Source organism: Myotis lucifugus, unplaced genomic scaffold (genome assembly GCF_000147115.1).
Source record: "Myotis lucifugus unplaced genomic scaffold, Myoluc2.0 scaffold_39, whole genome shotgun sequence".
NCBI lineage: Eukaryota > Metazoa > Chordata > Mammalia > Chiroptera > Vespertilionidae > Myotis > Myotis lucifugus.
The window spans coordinates 1,328,523-1,353,823 of NW_005871087.1; the positions used below are offsets into that span (position 1 = coordinate 1,328,523).

Genomic DNA, 25,301 nt, shown 5'->3' on the forward strand with positions numbered 1-25,301 from the left:
CCTCAGCGCCATTGTCAAGAGCAGAAACATAGCTGGTGGGTTGGGCTTGGCGTAGGCTGTGAGATCATACTCCCTGAGACTGTAATTTCGGGAGGGTTGTCTTGGAAAATGGATAAGTTCTCAGGTATTGCATCTCTAGTAGAGCCTTTTTTTCTTTTTCCTCCAATTTTTTTTTATTGTACATTTTCTAATCTACAGTAGAGTTGCAAGAATAGTACAGTGATCTTCCATGTATCACCTTTATTGGCCAGTTAACATTTTGCTACTTGGCATTTATTTCTTCTCTCTTCTTTCCTCTCTCCTTCTCCGCTGCCTCTTTCCATTTCCCTCTCTCCCCCTCTGTGCATATCTTTGTGTATGTGTGTTTTTGATGAACCATTTCAGAGTGTGTTGTAATGAGTATCCTCGAACAATAGCACATTTCTCTTACACAATACATTTGTCACACTTGGGAAATTTAACATTGCTGCCAAACTGTTTCATCTATGGCCCATCGTAAAAGTTCCCCAGATTGTCCCAATCCTCTTTATAGCTTTAATAAGAGCAAAAAGAGCATTGTGGGTGCTGTGATGGAGATGAGTGTGGGGCTCCGTGAAGATACGAAGGAGGAGGTTGTTGGTTTAGTCTTGGCAGCAGGAGCTGCTGGGAAAGCTTCATAGAGGTTACTCTTGAGCTGAGTAGCTGTGTCCTTTAGACAAGGCAGGAGAGAGGGCAGAACAGGGAAACGGGTGAATGTGAGTGTCGGGGAAGGAGAGCTTGTAAGGGAGGGCTAGGGCTGAAGTAACGGGTCATGTGAGACAAGAGGGAGGTGCGGGCTAGATTCAACCTTACCTCTTGTAGAGATGTTAGACAGAAGACTGGCTGTGGTGTGGAGAGAAGTAAGGGTGGGCATGACAGAAAGTGAAGGCCAGTTAGGAAGCTACAGCTGTACTTTTCCAGAGGGGTCGCTATGCATGCCCTTTCTTTCTTTTTAAAAAAAATTATTTTTCAACTACAGTTTGCATTCAGTATTTTGTATTAGCTTCAGGTGTACAGCATAGTGGTTAGCAGTCACACACTTTACAAAGTGTTCCCCTGATATTTCCAGTACCCATGACACCATACATAGTTATTACAATATTGTTGACTGTATTCCCTATGCTGTACTTTCTACCCCCTGACTATTTTGTAACTATCAATCTGTACTACTTAATCCTTTCACCATTTTCACCCAGTCTCCCACCCCCCCCATCTCCCCTCTGGCAAACGTGAGTCTGTTCTCTGTATCTATGAGTCTGTTTCAACTTTGTTCATTTATTCTGTTCTTTAGATTTCACATATAATTGATATTACCAGTAATTGCCTTTCTCTGACTGACTTATTTCACTTAGCATAATATCCTCTAAGTCATTCCATGCTATCGCGAATGGTAAGATGTTTTATGGCCAAGTAATAACTATATATATATAGCTCGTTTATGCACTCATTTATTGATGGGTACTTGAGTTGCTTCCATATCTTGGCTATTACAAGTAATACTTCTGTGAGCATAGGAATGCATATATTCTTTCAAATTAGTGTTTTGGGTTTCTTTGGATATATTTCCAAAAGTGGAATCGCTGGGTCATAAGGCAGTTCCATTTTTAATTATGTGAGGACCCTCCCGATTGTTTTCATGGTGGGCATGCATGAGTCAAGGTGGTAGAGCCACCTTCACTTGGAGTTCTGTGTGTCAGGGCTGACCACCTCGCTGTAATCCTGCCTGCTCCCTCCCTGGCTTGCGTCCTGATCAGAGGGTCCCCTGGGCCCCGGAAGGGAGAGAGCAGGATGTGGAATGATTTGGGGATAGTCTGGTGATGTGGATATTTGTGACTTTTCTTTCTAATTGACTTAGCCTCATTGAAGGGTTTTCCCAGGCTCCTGAAGGCCAGAGCCCCTAACCTGCGTAGCCTGTCTGGAGTAATTCTTAGGGGAGAACTTGAGTGGCCCTGAGGGGGGGTGGGGCAGGCGAAGGAGAGATGGTGAATGTGTGGGGTTATTACACCTCTCTGCTTTTTAAAAAATATATATTTTTATTGATCAGAGAGTAAGGGAGAAGGAGAGAGAGATAGAAACATCAAGGATGGGAGAGAATCACTGATTGGCTGCTTCCTGCATGCTCCACACTGGGGATCCAAGCCCGCAACCCGGGCATGTGCCCTGACCAGGAATCAAACCATGACCTCCTGGTTCATAGGTCAATGCTAACCCCGAGCCACACCATCCGGGCTTGTCTTTCTTCTTTACTCTGCCATCAGCCACCTGTCGGGGGGAGGCCCTGGGGAGAACAGCCAGCCGCCTGGAAGAGCAGATGCGGAGAGCATGGCGGTGGGCTGAGTGACGACCTGTCCCACAGAAAGGCCCAGGCAGCGGTAGCAGTGGCATCTGAAGGCCATTCTAAGCCAGGTCGTACTTTTCCGGCTCAGATCCTTGAGATTCTCAATTTTGTCAGGTTGTGGCAGAAAGGAAATTAGGAAATCTCCTTTCATTTGATGGTTGTATTTTAAAGAATTTTTCTTCTTCCAGTACATTATAAAAGCAAAGCAGAAAGATACTCAGAAAAAGCATAAAAGTCATTCAGTTCTATCATCCAAGACAGATAGGTTAGCATTCAGGGTCTTTTTATGATTCTTAGATGGTGTTACATGTTCAATTTTACATCTGGTTGCTTTTTTGCTTAACACAGGGACATTTTCCTCTTGACACAGTTTTTAAATGAAAGATAGAAGAACATTAAAAACGATACCAACCTCATCTCTGCAGTGGGCCGGGCTTCCTCCAGTTTCCTCTGAAATCTCGGTGCTTTGCTAATCTCATGCCTGTCTGTCTGTCTCTTTCTCTCAGCACATCTGTCTCCCATTGTATCTAGATGCTTGGCAAGGAGAGGTCTTAGCGAGCTGAAGTGGAGACAGGGCTACAGACCTGTAAGCCATGGTATTCACGATCAGGGATGTGCCCCCTGGCAAATGTTCTCATGGGAGTTAGGGACTGTGTAAAGGAAGGACAGGCCTGGTCCTATAAGGTGGGAACGTACACCAGATGCATGACCTTGGTCAACTTGCTTGAACTTGAACTCGTGTGTCTCCTCTGCCCTCATTCGGAGGATGTCACGGAGGAGCCTAGAGGTCAAGGCCAGGCTTCCAGCTTCAAAACCCTGCGATTCCACACGAGGAGGAGCAATGTGAGATGCTCCAGGCCAAAAAGAGCTGTGTCATGCGGCTGCGAGGGAGGAATTGCGATACCCAGTAACTTAGTCATTTCGACATCACTGTCGAGCGATGAGAAACAGGCTCTCTCTCCTTTGCATATCAGCAGGAGTCATGAGTTACCTGCTCTCCAGCCCAGTTTCGGAACACCCTTCATTTGCTTTAAGTGACCTAATGGTTGGGTTACAGGCACTTGGGTTATATGGCACCTGAGTGACCACTTGGATCCACTTTGTGTCAACGAGGAGTTTCTTTGTCCCATGCCTGTCGGAGTCGCTCAGATTTCTACTTATCTGCAGCAATGGGCAATAGGAAACCTGGGTCCCCCTATGCCGGCCCATTGACCAGAAGACTCTGAGTGCCAGCCCACTTGTTTGTAACTTATGCTCGTTTCTTCTGGCCCTAGTGGTCCCTCTTCTCCGTGGCAGCTCTGTAGGCATTTGCCTGGTATTGGCCCTGCCTCCTAGAGCCCCGGCCAGGGGCTGACCACCCTCCTACTCTGCCCGCGTCTCGTTAGGGTTTACGGGCTCCTCTTCTAACAGAGATCCCCAAATAGGCACTCTCACTGATGGTGGGTCCTGGTCCTCCTGGACCCCTTTGACCACCAGCAAACCCCAATGTCCATGTTTGTGGGAACACACTGAGCATCCTCCTGGCTGTGCCTGATTGAGGAAGAACATGAGAAAGCCCTTCCAAGCTGTTTTCTTCACACCAAGTATTGAGTGAAAGGGGGCCGTGTGGTCAGAGTGGCGGCAGTGGAGGGACAGGGGCCATTGTTTTAGCCCAGAGGAGCCGAGAAGAAAATCACTCAGGTCATCAAAGTTAGGTCGGCGTTGATCCGCCGCTGCAGCTACTTCAGTTTCTTCCGTATTATTTCTCCTGATTCGTCATTTGTGTACAAATCGAAAAACACTGGCCCCTGGTTTGAGCCCCTGTGACTTTGCTTGATGGGTGGCTGCCTTCATGTTTTTCCTTTCCACTCTTCACGTCACCGCAGGGACTCCTGTCTGACTGTGTCTCCTTCCAAATGCAGGTGGTGCTCCCCACCTTTATTCTGGAGAAGCGATCTTTGCTGGAGATGTATGCGGACTTCATGGCACACCCAGACCTGCTGCTGGCCGTCGCTGCGGGAGCCACGCCGGAGGAGAGAGTCATTTGCTTTGTGGAGTATTATCTCACCGCCTTCCACGAGGGCCGCAAGGGGGCCTTGGCCAAGAAGCCTTACAACCCCATCATCGGCGAGACATTTCACTGCTCCTGGGAGGTTCCCAGGGACAGGGTCAAGCCAAAGAGGACTGCCCCCCACTCTCCTCCCAGCCAAGAACACCTGATTGCCGAGGAGCCTGCGGAAAGCTACAAGCTACGGTTTGTGGCCGAGCAGGTATCCCATCACCCACCCATCTCCTGCTTCTACTGTGAGTGCAAGGAGAAGAGACTGTGTATCAACACTCACGTATGGACCAAAAGCAAGTTCATGGGCATGTCCGTGGGGGTCTCTATGATAGGAGAAGGTAAGCCATGTCCCATGTTGGATGCAGTTTTGACTCTTCCACAGTGATGTTTGCATACCTGATAGATGATGGATAATTTTGTTTGTGGATTTCCTTGTTTCTGTTTTGTTTTGGAATTGGGGGTGAGTGAGTAGGTGGGTGAGTGTGTGGGTGGGAAAGAGGGAAGGGTTTTGTTATTTTGGGACCAGATCCTGGTAATTTCCCGATGGGGCCAAGGTGATGGACTAGACGGGATGTAACTATTTGCCTAACCGGCTGCCCCCCTGGATCTTCACATGCCATATGCATGTGTGTAGTGGCCTTACATAGGCTTTATTTTCAGCTTTGCATGAATATTAGAGTTGGCTCCAAATCCGTGAAACACATTTGTATTCATTCTCACCGAGTTCTGGCTCACAGACAATGAGGATGACAGCGCTACCTATTCACAATCTGCTCATAAAAATTCCCCATCAAAGCTCTGGCCTCAGAGCTGCGGGTTCTGAAGCACGCAGTGTAATCGCACCCCTCCTGGGTAGAGTTTCTCGTTTAGCAAATAGCTGTGAAGGAAGTCGATGGGTTGTTTGAAGAAACCTGTAATAATCCTTGTGAAATTCAAGCCTCTGTGTTAGCAGCTCTTTACCTTCTTTTGAGTCTCAAATACTTTTGAGACTCAAGGATGTAGACTCACTTCCCAGAAAGAAAAAAACAAACACCCAAACTCAAAACTTGGCTTTCAGTTCAGGGCGTATATGGCTCCTTGAAAGTCCTTCTGAAACCCCGTGAGATAAGAACACCTTCCATTCACTTCGCACATTTTCACTGAGCACCTACTAGAAGTCAGACCTGGTCCTCCGAGCTGTGGATAGTTGCATGAACAAAACAATCCTTAAAAAGCATCTCTGTCCTCATGAGGCTTCTGTCCTGTTCTACAAGGGAAACACAGTTATGTGCGTTGTGTTGGAAGGTAAATGCTTTGGAGAAAAAGGAAGCAGAGAGGGGAGCTGGAAGTGGTGTGGGGAAAGCAAGAGAGCTTTAGGATGGGTGGCGGCTGAGAAGGCCTCACTAGGAAGGTGACATGTAGGCCAAGACCTACAGGGGGTGATAAAGGACAAGGCAGAAGGAGAAACCAGAATTGGAGAAGGTCCGGGAGTCACAGGCGGCCCAGGAATGTAGAAGGGGTGGTGGGCAGCAGGTGATGACCAGGGGAGGGGGTGGCCGGACAGAGGACGTTAGGGTCCCTCGAGGGCCATAGCAGGCCTGTTTCCCTGAAGCTGAGAAGATAAACTGACTCCAGGTGTTTCTGGAGGGGGAAGGGTGGAGGCCGGGTCTTTCATCTCTGGCCTCTCTTCTGATCCCAGTGACACGTTCCCCAACTCGGCCTCCTCCTCGGAACCACGGCAGGGAGCTGCCCAGTGCAGCACCGTTTGGGTGAGGGCCACGCGGCAGGTCCCAACCAGCATGTGTCGGCCCAGGCCCCGGACCCTGCAGTGTTCTGAGCAGGGAGCTCGGGTTCGAACACCTCAGGCCGCTCTTACTGGTGAAAGCAGGGAGGACAGTGCAGGAAGAAGACTGCTCAGGGCCCCGTGGGGGAGGGTGATGTTCGCACTGATTTGTACACTTGCATCTGTAATAAGAGGTGAGAGTGGCGTGAATCTCGATGTTGACTCCTCTGGGGCTCTGTGTTTCCGTCGGTTGGCAAAGGCCCACCCAGCACCCCAAGGTCTGTACTGGTGAAGTCTTCCCCTTTGTTTCAGAACAGAACTGGGGATCTGGAAGATTCGTTTCATTCTGTTTAATTTTATTACGTGTCTTCAAATTCCCACATACTGTATCATGTGAAGGAGAGACGTTCGTGTGCTAGAGAAGAAAAGCGTTGAGGCAGTTCCCACCCTCAGTTTATACTGAAGCCCATGGGAGTGGGAGATGGCCTGCACCTTCTGCAGACACTGCGCCCCCTCTCTGTGATTGATTGATAGCTTTATCCAATCATTGATTGAATGACTGTTAAAATGTCATCTGGAATAATCCGTCCAGCCATTAAGTTTTATTAATATAGTAGAATAACCTTTCTTTTTTGTTAGTCCTCACCTGAGGATATTTTTCCCATTGCTTTTTTTTTTTTCCCAGAAAGTGGGAGGGAGAGAATAGGAGAGAGAGAGACATAAATTGGTTGCCTCCTTCCCGCATGTTAATTAAATGTGCCAGCTTGTAACACGCGATCTTATTTCCCCGCAACAAAATACTCCGAAGCAAGCGGTTCTGGTTCCTGGGCTCAGCTCCTTTGCGGGGCCGGGTATGGGAGACGGGTGTTTTCTTTCCCTCACTCATCCCCTGCGTGGATCCAGCACATGCCATGAATCTTTTGACTGAGTCTGAAGCACCATTTTCCCAACCCACTCATTTTCAAATTTAGAAATCAGATGGATCCCCTTGCAGTTTTGTGTGCAAATACATGGACTTATCTCTTAACTGATTGCCTTAGGCTGAGGCGTATTTAGCTACAATAAAATGCCATTATAAGGAGCTTCATTCTGCCTTGGATTCACTTAGGTTGCAGCTCAGAGTCTGTCCCCCACCCCCATTGTCCTCAACTCTGGCACTGCGACCCCTAATTGAGACACTGTGCAGTCACCCCATGCGCTTTGTCCACTACTCATCACCTCCCCCCCCCCCCCTGCTGGGAGCAGAGGCCCATTCAGCTGCTCCTGCAACCCACCTGCCCCTAACACACCAGGACAAGCGCTGAGTAAATGGCACAACCTCTTGAGTCTGTGGGAAAGGCAATCAGTCCCGGCAAGCGCAGTGGCACCTTGGCCCGGTGCTGAGTGTGGCCGCTGCCGCTGCTGCATCCCAGGTCCCCAGAATCCCCTCCCCTCTGTGACTCTGTGCTTTCCAGAAAAATGTTCTATCAGAATATTTGGGTTCCTCGGGTTGAGATCGGGAATGAAATTATTTAAAGTTTTAATGCCTGGCCTTGTGTTGGTTGATAAATCCGTTTGTGGGATTTAAGACTCACCTCCACGGGGGCAGATTGATGCTTTGGCATTTTTCGGTTTCTCCCGGCTCACAGGCTAATGAAAGAGGCGCTTTCCTTGGGATCCCATCTGTACGCCTGGTGTTAATACGGTCTTTTATCCCTGCTAGGGGCAGGTATTCTTTTTAATGCAGCCCTAAAGGTATGAGTTCGCGTTGAGCAGGCATCCTTGCACGTTATTTAATAAGTGAGCGCACAGTCATGGATTTCAGCCCAGAGCCTAAGGAATGTGGTCTCACTAATGCCTTGCGAGCAGCTTGGCCCAGGGGCTCACTGGTGTCAGGGGACTTGAGGGAAGTGCCACTTGGTTTGGGAGAGGTTTTTCTAAAGATGAGCGCCAGGAGGGTGCCTCCCACCGCTCCCGCACCCCCCCCCTCCCGCATGCATCCCCCTCTTTATTCCCAAATGGGAATCCCACTGTTAAGAATTCGCCCATTGAGAGCTGCTTTAGAGAGGAAGGCGGGCTTAGGATGTAAACCCCGCAGGATCCCGGTGGTGTGTCAGGCTGTGTGCTTGGAACTGAGGTTTAGAATCGCCTTCCCATCCTTAACCACAGCCCAGGGAGGCACAGGGACCGCTTCCCTGGGGTGCAGAGAAGTTAAGATCTTGCTCTCAGGATAATGGCAGAACTCTTTAACATGCTTTTTTGAAGTTTCAGACATAAGGTCTGGCCCCTCCTGGCCTGGCCAGCCTCCACGCTGTACACACCATCTCCCTTTGTGCTCACAGGCCCTTTTCTCAGCCCCTTCACGCTCACCGCGCTCCTTCCCACCGCCTGGCCTTGGCACGGGCTCTTCCTGCTGCCTGGAATCCTCCCCCCTCTTCGCCTACTCAGCTCCTACCCAGCTCACCTGTCCTTCCCTCGGGGACACCTCCCTTCCAGGTCACTTCCCAGGGGAGGCCTCCGTGGCCCGGGCACCTCTCCCTCCCACCTTCATCACAGTTACAGTTTGGGGTTTGCTTGGTGACTGGTCAGTGCCCACCTTTCTGGTCCGTCCTTGAGGACAGACAGGGGTCTGCCTTATTCACTGTTGTATTCTCGGTGCCTGGCCCACAGTGGGGCGCACAAGACATAAATGCCGGCGAATGAGCAGCCAGCCTTGGCAGAGGGGGGCGACCAGTGCCCTTGGCAGGCAGCTGCTCGGTCTCTCCCGTGCCTCCGGATCCCCAGCTGCCCCTCTCGCGTCTGTGTGCCTGACCGTCTCCTCCTCTCTCCCTGGAGGTGTGCTGCGGCTCCTGGAGCACGGGGAGGAGTACGTGTTCACCCTGCCTAGTGCCTACGCCCGCTCCATCCTCACCATCCCCTGGGTGGAGCTCGGAGGAAAAGTCAGCATCAACTGTGCCAAGACCGGGTACTCGGCAACCGTGATATTCCACACGAAGCCTTTCTATGGAGGGAAAGTCCACAGGTAGGCAGCGCGGGGAGGCTCCGTCTCCGTCTTATCACGATGCCCTGGGGTCCATTTCTCCACCAGAAATTGGGTTCCCGCCATGGGATGCATTGACAGTCAAGATAAAGTTAACATCTTTTTTCAAAAGAGGTGCTGCTTTGTTTCCCCTTCCCATGGCAGGTTGTTTTTTTGTTTTTGTTTTTTTGTTTTTTTTTAAACCCTTCTCATGTAAAATTAACGGTGAAATCATTTGGGAATGTATTAGCAAACACACACCAGAGAAAAAAGACACTTCCGTTTGTTACAGTAAACGCACCCTCCTGATGCCGCAGCCTGTTTCTCTGATCTGAAGCAATTTGATCTGTGAACCCAGACTCTGCCCGGGAGCACCCCATTCATGTTAAATTGGCTTCTTTAAGTCTCCCGAACCCCGTATCCTCTGTGAGATCTTTGCTTTAGGAGCTGGGGAAGCCCAAGCCTAAGAAATGGAAGGCGAGGTCTGCTGTTTGCAGAAGCATAGCGTTGTTTTTATTGCTCCAGTTATAAAAATCCCTCCCTCAGAGCAGATCCGTATACAAACAGGCTCCCGTCCCTGCCCTTTTTTGGGGAAAGTGTTCTGTATGATGTCACAGTGTCTGTTGCGGGGGAAGTGGGCGCCCTCAGTGGCCGTTTTGGAGCCAGACCCAGGGGCTCGCAGGGTGACCACATGCTCTGCTCCCCAGCTCCACCTCCTGTCAAGTTGGCAGCTTGAAATCAGCGGTGGTGGGGCACCATGGAAATTGGCAAACGCTACAGATCCGTTTTTTTCCCTCCTGGACAGCCATTGTTAAACCTTTACCAGCACACCCCTAATGCCTTTCCCCTGTGCGTGGCCTGGACGTCTCCTGATGCGGCCTGAGAGCCTTTGCTCGCCACCTGGGAACCTTGGCCATGTTCAGGCTCAGGCAGAGAGCTTCCAAGCCTGGGTTCGAAATCTCAAATTCAACCTGAGTTGGGCTGTTAGGAAGAGAGGAGCTGGCCTCCTACGCTTGGCTGCCTGGAGCAGGACTCCCCATTTCTCCCGTGTTCCTCTGCCTGTGCAGCAAGTTCTCAGGCAGAGAGGGAGCTGGGATCCGCTTTCACCCAGAGCTGGAACCCGGAGCCCCCTCGGGCCAGGCAGGTGAAGCGAGAGGTCACAAACCTGCAGACAGTACTTTTAGAGCCCGCGGAAGGTTGGTGTGAGCAGGAGAAGGTATCCATGCAAGGCCAAGCACAAGGATAGTGTTGCTCAGCTTTCATTAGATTAGCCTATTAACTGATCTGTAGACTTGATTCATCTCTCACCAGTTTTTCCATCAATGCCTTCGTTTTGTGTTCAGGGACATTAGATCCCATTTTATAAGCTAGACTTTGAGCAAAACACTAAAAAAACGATTCCTCTCCATGCCACCCCATTAAAAAAAGAATCTCCCAATGTGAGTCCACCTTTTCCAGTCTCTGTTTTTTTATAATGTTGCAAAGCGTGTTCCTTTGATTCCTTCCTTCATTCAGGGTCACGGCAGAAGTGAAGCACAACCCAACCAACACCATTGTTTGTAAAGTCCACGGGGAATGGAACGGCACCTTAGAGTTCACCTACAACAACGGAGAAACCAAAGTCGTGGACACGACCACGTTGCCAGTGTGCCCTAAGAAGATCAGACCTCTGGAGAAGCAGGGGCCCATGGAGTCCAGGTGGGCATCAGGCTGTTTCTCTCCAGCTGTTTCCCTCTGCGCTCGACCCAGGGGACAGAGAGGAAGCCTTAGAAAGCTCAGCAAACGGAACGGGCCGGGAATCCTGCTCTGACTTGAGATATTTGGATTTCCCACTGTGTGTCATTGAGCAGTAGAGCCTTTGAATCTTTCAGTAGGGGGTGGAGGGTGAAGACAGTCTGCCGCAGACTTTTAATGCCTGTCCCCAAAGAGTTTGTCAACTCAGCTGGACTGTTGCTTCATTACAAAGTTAAATACAGGGAGTTGCTAGTAATCAAAGAACCGTGCAGTGAAGCTACGAGGCACTTTTTCTTTCTTACCAGATTAGCAACATAATTTTTAAAAATTCAGTGCTGACAAGGGTGTGATCAAATTGACGTTCGATGCCCTGTGCTTATAGTAGGAATGTGTGAGGTTTGGCTGCATGGATCATTCATTCAGTTTAATCAGTGTTGTATTTCTGGGAATTGATTCTAAGGAACAGTTCTTAAATTCAGAAAAAGTTTCAAGCATAAAATTAAATATATATTTATATCCTATATAATAAAGAGGTAATATGCAAATTGACCATCACTCCAACACACAAGATGGCCGCCCCCATGTGGACACAAGATGGCCAGCAGGGGAGGGCAGTTGGGGGCGATCAGGCCAGCAGGGGAGGGCAGTTAGGGGTGACCAGGCCAGCAGGGGAGGGCAGTTAGGGCAATCAGGCCAGCAAGGGAGCAGTTAGGTGTTGATCAGTCTGGCAGGGGAGTGGATAGGGGGTGATCAGGCTGGCAGAGGAGTGGTTAGGGGGTGATCAGGCTGGCAGGCAGAAGCGGTTAGGGGCAATCAGGCAGGCAGGCAGGTGAGCGGTTGGGAGCCAGCAGTCCTGGATTGTGAGAGGGATGTCCGACTGCCCACTGGGATTGGGCCTAAATGGGCAGTTGGACATCCCTCAAGGGGTCCAAGATTGGAGAGGGTGCAGGCTGGGCTAAGGGACACACACCCTCCCTACCCACCCCCATGCATGAATTTCGTGCACCGGGCCTCTAGTATAATATATCTATTTAAAAACCTAAACAAACAAAAGAAAAAGCAACCACCTGCCTGTTTAGCAGGAGGAAACGGCTAAGTAAGAGTATCTGACCAGTTCGCATGTCTGCGCTACGGCATGAATATGCTGCGACCCCTTCGAGTGATGTGTATGCAGGCACACGGGCAGACTCTGCTTGGAATATGCCCATTTGATTTTTCAACCAGGTCAGCAAATGGTGGCCCGGGGCCAAATGTAACCTGTAGCTAATATCTGTAAAATTTTATGGGAACATAGCCATGTTTATTGGTTATGGCTGCTTTCCTGCTACAATGGCAGTTAAGTGGTTGGGACTGAGACCATATGGCCTGCCAAGCCAAGATGTTTACTGTCTGGCCCTTTACAGAAAATATTTGCCTTATCTAAAAGCATATGCTGCTCTTTAGAAATACGAGGTAGGATTAAAATGAAATAACAGATGATTCGGTGAAAGGTTTGCCTTTACCAGAAGTTTGTAACCAATGGGAAGTGTGAATTCTGTAAAATTGAGGCGGATGCAACAGTGCGTACAAACCATACGTTGTAACTAAGTTTAATACAACCAGGGCCTCAGTACCTCTGGAACCTCTGCTTTGTTGTAGGATTAGCACGCGCTTTCCCGTTCTTCTGTTTGGGGGCCGTGTAACCTTCTCTGTGTCCAAATGGAGGGCGTGAACTCCCACCCGTTGGCTTTTTCAGGTCAGCCTACCGGGCACTAGTCGCAGGACAAGGGACAGACTGCGGGCGGGAAGAAAGCTCCCCCCTTGCCCCTGACGGAGCCTTTCCAGGGTCAGGAACCTTGCAGTTACTACCATGGCATGTCTGTTGTTGCTGGTTTGGCAGTTGAGAACAGAACTGATGCCCTTGTGTTGTTGTTCTAGGGATATGGAGTAGGTTAGCTACTCCTCATCAAGTCCCTTTGCTGCCTCTCTTAGCCAGGGGAACTCAGAATTCAGCCTGGAGTGGGGGTGGGGTCTGGTATGGGAGTAGGACAGAGGGGTGCCACCTCTTTTTGGCTTACGTATGCAGACTTTACTGAAACATGGAGCTGAACGGCAGGGAAACCGAGTCCAGCCCACCTTGTGTTCCCTAGGAAACAGCCCTGGAAGGTGGTAGAGTATCTGGTCCAGGGGTTCCCTTGCTGTTCAGAACACCTGAGTCTACTACACAGCAGGACTACCAGGCCTTTCCTGCATGGCTGGGCGGGGGCAGTGGTTAGACCAGTTCTCCCAGCCCTCACAGTGATGCTGGCCTCGGCGAGCCCCCTTGGAGGGGAGGGAACCACTAGCTATCAGGGAAGAGTGAAGATACTTGCCCTGTGATGCCAGCCACAATCCTGCTTCAGCCACTCGCCGGCCTTTGCCATGAGGCTCTCCTGGACTTTCTGCTTTTCTCACTGACCTGCTCCCACCCTCCCCACCTAAAGGCTCCTCACCTTTCTGCCCTTTCTTTTGAAGTTTAGAGACTTCCCCAGATGAGCCCCCAACTTCTCCCCACCGGTCCCCATCCTAGTAGCGCTATTGGTTGGGTCCCCGTGTGTCTGGCCAGAGCTTTGTCTGGGGCCAGTTCTTGTCCTACTACCCCTCTCTAGTCCTTGGGCGTCTCTGCCTTCTAAACTTGGGGCCACTGTCTTATGAGGCTTTTCATGGGAGGTCCTGCTCTTGAGAGCACCCCCCCCCCCACCAGATGTCCTTATGCCCAGCCCTTCCCCTGGCACCAGATGTGTCAAGGGTGTGGGTGATGAAAAAGACAGTGATATGACCCAGCCCCGCCTCATCCTGATGTGGCTAAGTGAGGAAGTGGTGATGGTGCCCTGCTCTCCCTCAGTTCCTGTCCTCACCCCCTGGAACAGAGTGTATGAATCAGGGGTGGTCCTGGGAAATCCGAGAAAAACTGCACAAGATAGGAGCCAATCTAGGCCGCCTTTTACAATGAATGAGTCGGGCAGAGAATTAACTTCCTGTGTAGATGTGGGTGAGATGACAGAGCCTGCAGCAAAATCAACTCCTCCCTCCCTCCCCCTTCTAACTCCTAATACCAGGTTTCCCCGTGGGAAACCAGCCATTGTCCATGTATCAGCTTGTTGACCTTGGGCAAGTCATTTCACCTTACGTGAACCTATTTTTCCTTCCCTTTAAAATGGGGGTGCTAATACAGCATCTATGTCATTGTGTTACTGTGATTAAATGAGTTTATATGTAAATATGAGTTAATATGGTGAACACCATCTAAGCGTCTGCTTTATTGTTGTAGCAGCAGCATAGCCGGGTAGCCCTGGTTTCAAATCCTTGCTTCTAGCAGTCTTTGAGGCACCTGCAATGAGCTACCTCTACGGATGGCCTGCCCAGATGTCCTCTTCCCTGCTCTGGCCCCTCCTTATGGATGATGACCCTCCTTGAGCCTGCTGTCCCTGCCTGACCACTTCCTCTCCTCTGTCACCCCCAGGAACCTCTGGCGGGAGGTGACCCGCTACCTGCGGCTGGGGGACATCGATGCTGCCACCGAGCAGAAGCGGCGCCTGGAGGACAAGCAGCGGATGGAGGAGCGGAAGCGAGAGAACCTCCGCACCCCATGGCAGCCCAAGTACTTTATCCAGGAGGTAACTTCACCACCTGTTTGGGTGCTTGTCCTGAGGGGCAGATGGATTTGTTTGGCTAATGCAGTGGTTTGGATAGACAGAAAGATGGGGCAGGAGAGGTCCTGGGAAGATGTGGGATAGCTTGGCTCCAGCTTGGGTTGAGGGCGTCCTCTGGGCAGAACTGAGCACCCTGTCCCTCTGGCAGCCTCCATCAGAAAAGCCCATCGGCCTGCCAGGGAGGGAGAGGCATGGGATGGCAGACCTGGATGCTGTCCTAGTCATACAGAGAAACAGGCCCCTGCTACTTTATCATTAGCTGCAGTGAAGTGCCCTGCTGCCCGCTCCACACCGGGTGAGCTGGGACCTTCATGACAGAACTGCTTTCAGAGCTCTGCCTCCTGTGGGCCAAATGGGACAGACATGCTCGACAGGCCGGCCTGAGTCCTGTGCCCGAATGCTGCTGCCACCACCCAGGAAAGTGACATGCGAAGGCAGAAATAAACCCTTACGAGTGCCCACCCCTGGGCAATGGGCAAGGCACTCTGTGCTCAGTTGAGGCTCTTATGCTCTTGAAATGGTTTGTGGAGCAACTGGGAAGCATTCGAACAGAAGTGGGAATAACGGGAGTCAGAGGCCACTTTAAGGCAGGTCCTCAGGAGCCGGCAGCATCCACGAGAAACAGGCTGGGAGGACTGGGGCAGACGTGAGTCTGTATCTAAAGAGGGTTGATGCCGCTTACCTCCAGGTGATCACAAACTGTCCAATTCTTCAAGTTTTCACATGGTATGAAGGAATTTTTAAAAATGTAAACACTGAGAACCAATTGAAACCTGTCTGGGCTTTCTTTGGCTCAGGTGCTGGTAGGCCTGACCTGCAACAAGGAAGGATTACTGTGTAGGTAGAAGGCCTTGGGTCAGTTAGTAACCGTGAGGTAGACTCCAGGTCAGGAGCAGAAAGTAGCCCCTGTCCCCCCAGAGGCGGGGGCTGTGGCTGTGGAGGCAAGACTCCAAGGTTGGATTCTGGCTCAGGCAGAAGGCCTGTTAGAGACTCTGCCTTTATGAGACTCTGAGTGGGAATCTTGTCTGGAAACCTTGCCCAGGTGAGATGAATCTGTATTGTTAGTCACGGTTCCCCAGAGAAACAGAACAGAACCAACAGGAGACATAACTGCATGTAGATTTATTACAAGGAACTGGCTCATGGATTATGGAGGCTGAAAATCCCCAGGATCTGCTATTTGCAAGCTGGAGACCCCATGGAAGCTGATGATGTAATTTAGTCCAAGTCTGAAGGCTGAGGACCGGGAGCCAATAGTATAAATCCCTGTCCGGGCAGATGAGATGTCCCAACTCAAGGAGGCAGAAAACAAGGCAGATTCCTCCTTCTCCCACTTATTTTCTTTTTAGGTTAACAGGTTGGATGATGCTCACCCACAATGGGGAAGGCAATCTCCTTTGCTGAGCTCACTAATCAAATGCTAATCTCATCCAAAAACACAGACACCCAGAAATTGTGTAATCTGGCCACGCATGGCCTGCCAAGTTGACATAGATAATTAACCATCACACAATCCTTTAAGGATCCTTCTGTGAGGTGAATCTGGTCTGATACTAGCTTGTCTGGCTTCTGTGGAAAGATACACAAAAACAAAATGACAAAAGAAAACATACTGTTCCCTGCTGAGTTTAATAAAAGCCCCCGTGTTTGTAACAGAAGGCTTGAGGATATGTAAAGAATAAAAATCACCCCCAAACCAGAATCATTATCATTTAGTATATGCCCTTCTAGCCTAGCACCAGGCTGAGTGCACCATCTTGATTCTTGCCGTTTCTCACTGGTGTTGGATTGGTGGTATTTCTAGTGTGCGCTGATGTGTGACTATCCTGCTGGTGAGAGCTTTTGTTGGACATTTCCCTCCAGGCTGATAGGCTGTAAATCACTGGTTTGGGCAAATTCCTCACATGCAGGTCTCCGCTTCTCTCTTGTCTGTTCATCTAACACGCACCCACCCCCACCCTGTCCTGCTGTTTAAAAATGCTCCTCCCTCTTAATCTTCCTTGATATAAACCAACAAAGCCCCCCTTTTGTTAATTTTTGCGGGATTTCCTCCTAAAATGCTAGCATGCGAAGATCATATGGGCTTTAAAAGCTGAGGAGGGGTAGTGAGACCACCAGCCTGGCACAGCTGAGATGCCAGGAACAAGGCGGACGCACATACTGGTGGTGGTCCCGACAGATGCTAACAGTGCTTTGCATGGTACTAAGCTTCCAACCTACAGAGCCTGGACTCTTGTTCCTCCCCTTTGCCTGCTGAGAGGTCTCTGTGTAACGTCTCCTCCCTTCTCTTATAGGGTGATGGCTGGGTCTACTTCAATCCCCTGTGGAAGGCACACTGACCGGGTGGAGGTGCAGAGCCTTCAGGAAGAGCCCCGTTTTTGTAGGAATTAAAGTGGTACAGTATCAAGGTTCTGTTGGTATTCACTGAGATCGCTTGATATCATTCAAGAAATGGTACCTGAAAAATTCTATACTGTGAAAAATGTACTCCAAACTCTGCTATACGATTAAGTTTATTCAAGAGCCATTTGGGGCATGTGTGTGTACAGTTGTGAGCTCTTGGCATACTATATGTTCACACACATGCCATTGTATACATGTCTGCTGATTATTACACATGTAAATACTGCACTTACCAAGAGTTAAGTGGGTAATTATGGGCTCCTTTTTATCAATGATTGGCCTTTTCTATTTTTCACTCTGCCAAAAATGTTTTGCACTTACAAAAGTATTCTCACATAGTCAACTCCTGTCAAAAAAAAAAAGGGGGGGGGAGGGGATTGGCATGGCCCAACTGATATCCATCTGGTAGAAAATGGCTCGTTCCTGTCATTTCAAAATTATTATGATTCCCACCTCTCACCCCGCGGCATTTCACCTGTCCATACTGCAGAAAGATAAACGGCTATTTTCTGCTGAATGGGAGTGGGCAGAAAGCTATTCCAGGTTTATGCCAGAGCCTTTCAGGGTGGAGCACCTCTGGGAGAACCTAGAGCCAGGCCCACCTTGGAGTTTGCCTCTCATCTACTTGCCCCAGAAACTGACAGTTTCTCCTGCTCAAAGCACTAGTCATACATTTTTTTAGAAGCTGCTGCTTTTACAGTAGAAAACAAGTCATATGGAGACTTCACTACTTTTATGATGAAAAAAGGGCTTTCGAAGTTAAATATATGCATGCATATAATTAAACATGCACAACCACAACCTCAATCTTGTATTTAGTTTTGGGGAAAAGAATTTCCTGTGGTTTTTTTTTTTTTTTTTTTTTTCACCTCTATTATTTGACCCAAACTCTGCAGCAAGAAAACCACTGTGATTAAGTGTTCCATGGTTTCAGTTGAATTTCAGTCCTCAACCTTTACAAACGAGGTCAAGACACAACTAGAATATAAAGGAAGGAAAAATATAACATTTGATTTTTGCTTACTGCTTATTATTTTATTTTTTACTGTACCACTCTGAAGAATATTTATAAAATCCAGTAGCATGAATGCTTCTCTGTAGTAATACTAACTTGTGCCTTTTGTCTGCTTTCTTAAGACCAAATGTTCACACTTTGTAGATATTAGACAAATATATTTCGATTAAATACTATACCTATCTGTGTGTCTTTTATTTTTAGGGATTCAAAAGTTCTGTTGGAATTGATGGCTCTAAATGAGCTCAAATTTTGTTAATTTGATGTGAACAGCATACATATTTACATCAAAACAGTATTTCAAACATGAGAAATCTACCAAACATTACGGATATTCCATGACAAGTTTGTAAGAACATTTAACTCATATCTAGTGAATGTTTTATTTTGTCAAAAGTTACTACCAGCAAAGTAGTAATGTAGGCATATTTAGGTGTACAGTCTTAAAACACCTGGGAGAATAAGCATTTGGAACTATTTTATTTCTGAGAGGAAAAGCAGAATAAATGCAATTTTTAGTCTTCTCATTGAGGATTTTTTTCTCAAAAGTAATTACTGTGGTGTTTTTAGATTTTCCAGCCTTACTTCAAAGTATAAACTATTTGGTAAGTAAAATATAGAGAAGGTTCACTTTTTGGGGGTGGGCTCATTGCCTTTTACAAAATTGTGAAATGTACCCACCTTTTTGACCCCAGGTACCACCACCACCACTATCCTGACTCCTGTTTCAGTTCTTTTAAGGATATATACCCATTAAGGATATATACCCAGATGTGGAAGTGCTGTATCATATGAAAATTCCATGTTTAATTTTTTGAGGACCCACAGTGACTACACTATATTTTGCATCCCACCAGCAATGCACATGGTTTGAATTTCTCTACATTTTCCCAAACATTTATTTTCTGCTTTTTTGTTAATAATAATCTTCTCAATGGGTGTAGAGCACTATCTTAACTGTGGTTTTGATTTGCATTTTCCTAATGATTAGTTATGGTGAGCATCTCATGTATGTATTGGCCATTTGTATATCTTTAGATGAATTGTCTATTTAACTTTGTTGCTCATTTTCTAATTGGGTTGTTTTATGTGTTGAGTTGTAAGAGTTCTTTATTCTGGAGAGCAATCTTTTATTAAGTGTTTTATAAATATTTTCTCCATTCTTTGGGTTGCCCTTTCACTCACTGTTGGTAGTATCCTTTAATGGACAAAATTTTGTTCAAGTCCAATTTCTCTATTTTTTCTTTTGTAGCTTGTGCTTCTGTTGTGATAGCCAAGAAATCTAATTTTATGGAGCTTCTCCCCTATGTTTTCTTCCAAGAGTTTTAGCTCTTATGTTTAGGCTTTTGATCCATTAAAGTTAACTTTTCTATACTATGTTAGGTAAGAGTTCAACTTTGCACATGGTTATTCTAATTTCTTAGGACCACTTGAAGAAAAACTTTCCTTTCCCCATTGAACACCTGTATCAAATATTATTAGACCACCTATGCAAGGATTTCTTCCTGAGCTCTCTATTCTATTCCATTGCCTGTGTATATAGCATCTAGGTTTGTGTAAGTACACTATACGATTGCTCGATGAAATCGCCTAGTGCATTTCGCAGAACATTTCCTTATTAAGTGTTGCGTGAAGACAGTTATTTTCTTTCTGGTTAATAGAGAGATTACATATAACATGCTAACATTGTAACAACCCATTTAAAATTAATACCCATACTCAATCGCATATAAAATGTTTTATAGTTTCACCTCTGTTGACATTACAAATTATATTTTTATATATTGTGTACCCATTAACATAGACTTATAATTATTTTTCTTTGAAATCCTGTAGAAGAAAAAATGTTATAGCTTTGAGTTTGTCTAATACCTTTCATTTCACCTTGAAAGATTTCATTTCTTGCAGGGCAGATGTAGTTGTAATGAACTCAGCTTCTACTTACTTGGAAATCGCTTAACTTCTGGTCATCTTTGAAAGACTATGTTGACAGGTATAGAATTCTTGATCCCAAAAACTTTAAATATAATTGAGCTGAGTGTCTTATGGGAGCTCCCTTTTACGTAATTGCTTTTTTTCCCCCTCACTACTTTTGAGATTCTCTCTTTGCCTTTCATCTTTGGTACTTCAATTAGGATGGGTTTTGGTGTGTACCTCTTTGGGTTCATTTTCCTTGGAACTGTTTGCTTCCTGGACTTGTATGGTCTATTTCCTTCACCAGGTTAGGGATGTTTTCCATCATTTCTTCTCCTTTTGGTAACTATGATACAAATGTTGGTATGCTCGATGATGTACCAGAGGTCCCTTAAATTCTCATCACTTAAAAAAATTATTTTGCTGTCCTGATTTGGTGTTTTCTACCATGTCTTCTGCATTGCTGATTTAATCCTCCGCTGTAGTCTTCATTTCCCACAGGTCCTTTTTCATGGTTCTATCTCTTTGTTGAGGTTCTCGGTGAGTTTGTCTATTCTTCCCTGAAGTTCACTGAGCATCCTTATAACCCGTACTTTGAACTCTGTATTTGGCACACTGCTTTTATTTAGTTCCTTTTCCTGGAGTTTTGTCCTGTTCTTTCATTTGGGACATGTTCGTGTCTTTATTTTGGCTGACTCTGTGTTTGATTCTATATATTAAGTAGATCTGCTACCTTTCCCAGTCTCAGCAGAGTGGCCTTATGTAGAAGGTGTCCTGTGAGGCACAATCTACCTATCACCTAAGCCAGGTGAGGTGTCCCTTGTTTGCTGTTGGCATGTCAGTGGGTGGGGTTGATCCTCAGGTGCACTGGCTATGAGGACCGGCCCTGGCTACAGCATATGAGCTGTTGTGTAAGGGCTGACCCTATGCAGCAGGAGCTTTAATGGGGCTGAGTTCACCCTTCAGGTGTGTCATTTATAGAGTTGGTTGGTGGTGCTCTAGTGTGGTCTCCTGCAGGCCACTGGGTGTTTTGGGAACTTTACTCTGGAAAAAGGCTCAGGCCACATAAGTAAGTCAGGGTCTCAGGTAATCACCAGAGTGGAACAAAATGGTGTTAATGGCTGTCTTTAAATGTCTTTATTTTTCCAGATTTTCCTCTGACTTCTCAGAACCTTAGATATTCTCTTGTTCCTCTACCCCCATTTCTTGCTAAAGCATCTCCAGGTCTATAGTCTCTCTGCAGCTTTTCCAAACCTGAGATCTGAGCCAAGTTAAGTGAAACAGAGACCAGGTCTTCAGGCAGCCCTAGACACATTAGAATGCTACAAGTAAGTGCTCTGCTCCATTATTTGAGAGAGGTCACTAGGAGATAGGTGGCTGCTTTCTCCCAACCATGCTACACTGTGGAGAGAGTGGGGCAAAAATGAATATACTTTACACCCTGACATTTCCTATTATTTTTGAATATGACTTTTTCTTCAGTGGGCATTTGTTCAGTTGCTATAGACCACTGATTGCTTTCTAGAACCCTTATAACACAAGCACAGTGGAAAAATCAAATCACTGCAATGATTTTCCTTATTAACCAAAATCCAACTCAAATAAGAATCAGGTCATCCCTGAGGAGCGAGGGCTCCCAGCACCACATGTGGCTCCCCAACCTGGGGCATCAGTGCTGGGAAGAGGAGTCTCCACAACATCTGGCTGTGAAAACTTGTGGCGATTGTATCCAAGTGAGACAGAGTGCTGCTAGAGTCTCAATCGAGGGGCCTGAAAACAGGCTTGCTTGCTCACTAGCACTGGGGGCAGCACCTATATCGGCACCAAGGACATACAGAAAAGCACTGAGTTGGCTAGCTACAGCGTGAGGGTTGGAAATGCTGGCAGGTACCACTGTTCTTTTGTTGAACCCTTCCCCCATTCAACCAGCAGTCACAGAAAGGCACCAAATCTCTGCTCTCCATTAACCTGGCTAACACTGTACACCTCGCTCTGGTAATTCCCTGAGGCCCTATCCTACTTGCGCGCCTGGTCCAAGCCACCTTTCCATCCACATAAGCAACCTGCCTAGGTTCATGCTTGTGGACTTTCCTAAAATCTCTCAAAGGTCTACCAACCTCAGACAAGCACAGCTGGCCTTGCATGTCCTGTACCTCTTGCCAAGCACAAGTGACAACCAATCTCAACAGCACTGAAACAACAAGCTATCCCCAAGTCTGGCATAAGCAATGACAAGTCTTGGCCTGGAACTGTGGTTAGCTTCAAGAGGCCCCAAGCCCAACACAAGCAGCAATGAACCACAGATTGTTTTGTAGATCCCACCAAGTGGCCCATGCCTCACACAAACTGTGGGTGACTTGGTCTGCACTGGAGTCCCTCCAGAACCAACACATCTGGTGGCTGACTTCAGACCACACTAGAGCACAGTAACTTTAACATACCTAGAAGAATTGCTGAGATACGGGGATATGTATCTACAACTGCATCAGCTACTGCTGAACAGTTTTCCAGGGTGATTTCTTCCTGGCAATGTATGAATTTGTTTTTACAATCCTCACTAACACATTTTAGCTACCCTGGTAGGTATGTTCCTTTCCACATATGTAATTAATACTACTTTGGTTAAGGATTAATGAAAATATTTTTTTTCTTCTAAGACTTTACTTATTCTGGATATTAATCCTATGTCAGTTGTAAGTGAGGTGACCATACATCCTCGTTTGCCTAAGACATGTGTGCCTGTATTCCCAGGGTAAATATTAAAAGGCCACTGAACAAAGTTGTGGAACTACATTACCTGACTTCAAGACAACGTGGTACTGGTGTGAGGACACACAAATGAATGAAATAGAGACTTCAGAAGTAGATCAACACGGTTTGTTTTCTATAGTGGTACCAATTAAATGGGAGAAATGTCTTTTCAATAAATAGTTTAAATAAAATAATAAAACTCACCCTAGCCAGGTGTCTCAATTGGTTGGAGCGTCCTCCCTTACACCGAAAGGTTGTGGTGTTAATTCCTAGTGAGGGCACATACCTAGGTAGCAGGTTCAATCCTGTCAGAGCACGTACAACAGGCAACCAATCAATGTTTCTCTAAAATCAATAAACATATCCTCAGGTGAGGAATAAAATAAAACCCATTTCAATTAATACATTAAAAGACCTAGAAATAATTCCCATATAGTCCAAAGATATGAAATGGTAAGTCTCCCACTGACATAGGTCTCTATTTTTTATATTCCTATAAACCTTAAAAAAAAGTTGAGAAGACAAAAATGTATTCAGTAACATAAACTCAATGGATGCGTTTAATACTAGATTAGCGATACCAGGTAAGTGAGTCAATAAAATATACAGAATGGAGAGGAATACAGCCAATAGAGGTCTAATTATGCTTAATCAGATCTTAGAGGAGAGCAAAGAGAGAATGGGGCAGAAGCAATATTTAAAGAGATGGATGAGAATTTTTAAAAAATCCCAAATGAAACAAATCCAAAGTCGGACATCTTTAAAGGATAAAAAAGAAACATCACGAAAACATCTTAAGAATGCTAATTGAACACTATTACTAATCAGAGAAAACAGGCTTTAACAAAAAGCACTACTGAAAATAAAGTCTGATATTTCCCCCAAAAGTTCAAATGTACATATACCTAATATGAGTTCAAAACATAAAAAATTTAGAGTTCAAGAAAGAATAGGCAAATTTACATGATTACAATAGTACATCCTTTTTAGCAAATAACAGAACAAGCTTCAGGGATGTGGACACACAGAGGATCACAGCAAATTTTAACCATTTTCAAAGGATTAAAATCAGTGTCTGAATACAATGTACTTAAGGTAGACATTAATAAAGGAATAACTAGAAAACCACCATATTTGAAAATCAAGAAACGTGAGCTCATGGTTCAAATAAGTACAATGAAATTAAAATAGGCATTAACTAAATGACAGTTTACAACCAAATTTGTTAGACTGGAACTTAAATCTTGTAGTAAATGTATGACTTTAAATTCAGATATTAGGAAAGAAGAAATCAACACATTTAAGTAAAAAGAACACTTCTCCTTTAAGGAAATAAAAAGAAATTAACACAAATTGCTAAAACATACTATAGAAAATGTCAACGAAACCATAAACTGTATTTTGAAAGAAAAACTAACAAAATTGATAAAAACTGTGAAGGAAAATGGATGCAAGAAAATAGAAAACCAATTTTAGGAATGAAGAGGACATCAAATGTGAAATATCCAGACATTAAAATAATCATTAAGTGATATTAGCAGTAATTTTACATTCATCTATTTGAAAATTTAGATGAAATGGTCAAATTCCTTAAACACTTACCAAAACTGACATAAGAAAAAACCAAAACAATCTGTGTCTCTAAAATAATTGAATATATTATTAAAAACATTTGCACAAAGAAAAATCCAGGCACAATGGTTTACACCAGCAAATTCTATCAAGCACTGATCATTAGTCCAGGAATGCAAATTTAGTTTATACTGTGAACAAAAAGTCTCTAATTCACTATGTTAACAGAATACAGGAGAAAAACCAAAATCATCTAAATAAATTTTAAAAATTACTTGATAAAGCTTTTTCATGATAAAAACTTATTGGCAACTGTGAAAAATATGTTCTCAATCTAATCAAAGATATCCACAGAAAAATCTACATTAAAACACACTTAAAGGTGAAATACCAAAAATTTCCCATGTAAGAGAAGAAAACAAGGATGTTACCTTTTCTACATAGTACTATACTGGATGTCCTAACCAGTGCAACAAAGGCAAGAAAATTAAACATATAACCATTAGAAATTAAACTGCAATTATTCCCCAATTAGGATGGCATTAATAAAAGTAATATCAATATATTAGGATGAGTTTAACAAATTATTGAACACAACCTCAACATATAAAACTAAACTTTCTATATACTGACAACTGGAAAATAAAATTTTATAAGGCAGTATTTATCAAAAGTAACATATACCTTATAAAACTTATGAAAGTGTGCATGACCCGTTTAACAGCTATAAAACAGAAATTAAAGATGATCTAGACCTCTATAAATCAAAGAATATACCATGTTCATAGAAGACAATTATTTTAAAAGTGCTAATTTTCCCAGTATAGTTTCAATGCCAATCAAAAGCCTGAAAAGCTTTCTTTTTCTTGTTACTGACAACTTTGTTTTTTTTCATATAAGTTTTAGAACCAAGGGCCATAAACAACCAAGATTTTAAAGAACATAATGGGGAGGGGAGAGGGACTTGCTTTTCCATATCTTAATTATATCTTCAAGTTATGTTAAGTCAACACACACTATGGAATACAACAGAGTTAAGAATACACTTATATTGATACCTGGTTTACTGCAGGAGTACTGCACA

General features: G+C 45.7%; 1 protein-coding gene across 4 annotated transcripts in view; it reads left to right on the forward strand.

Annotated features, from left to right (window-relative positions):
- The window catches only part of OSBPL10 (oxysterol binding protein like 10), a 210,927-nt gene extending 192,763 nt beyond the window's left edge, over window positions 1-18,164 (forward strand). For all 4 annotated transcript variants that reach the window (XM_023752952.1, XM_023752953.1, XM_006087580.3 and 1 more), the window contains 5 exons: window positions 4,258-4,735; window positions 8,974-9,160; window positions 10,673-10,855; window positions 14,373-14,526; window positions 16,857-18,164. In XM_023752952.1, coding sequence (XP_023608720.1) covers window positions 4,258-4,735; window positions 8,974-9,160; window positions 10,673-10,855; window positions 14,373-14,526; window positions 16,857-16,901 — 1,047 coding nt within the window. In that variant the 3' untranslated portion in view covers window positions 16,902-18,164. The remainder of the gene's footprint in view (window positions 1-4,257; window positions 4,736-8,973; window positions 9,161-10,672; window positions 10,856-14,372; window positions 14,527-16,856) is intronic.
- The last annotated feature ends 7,137 nt before the right edge of the window (window positions 18,165-25,301 follow it).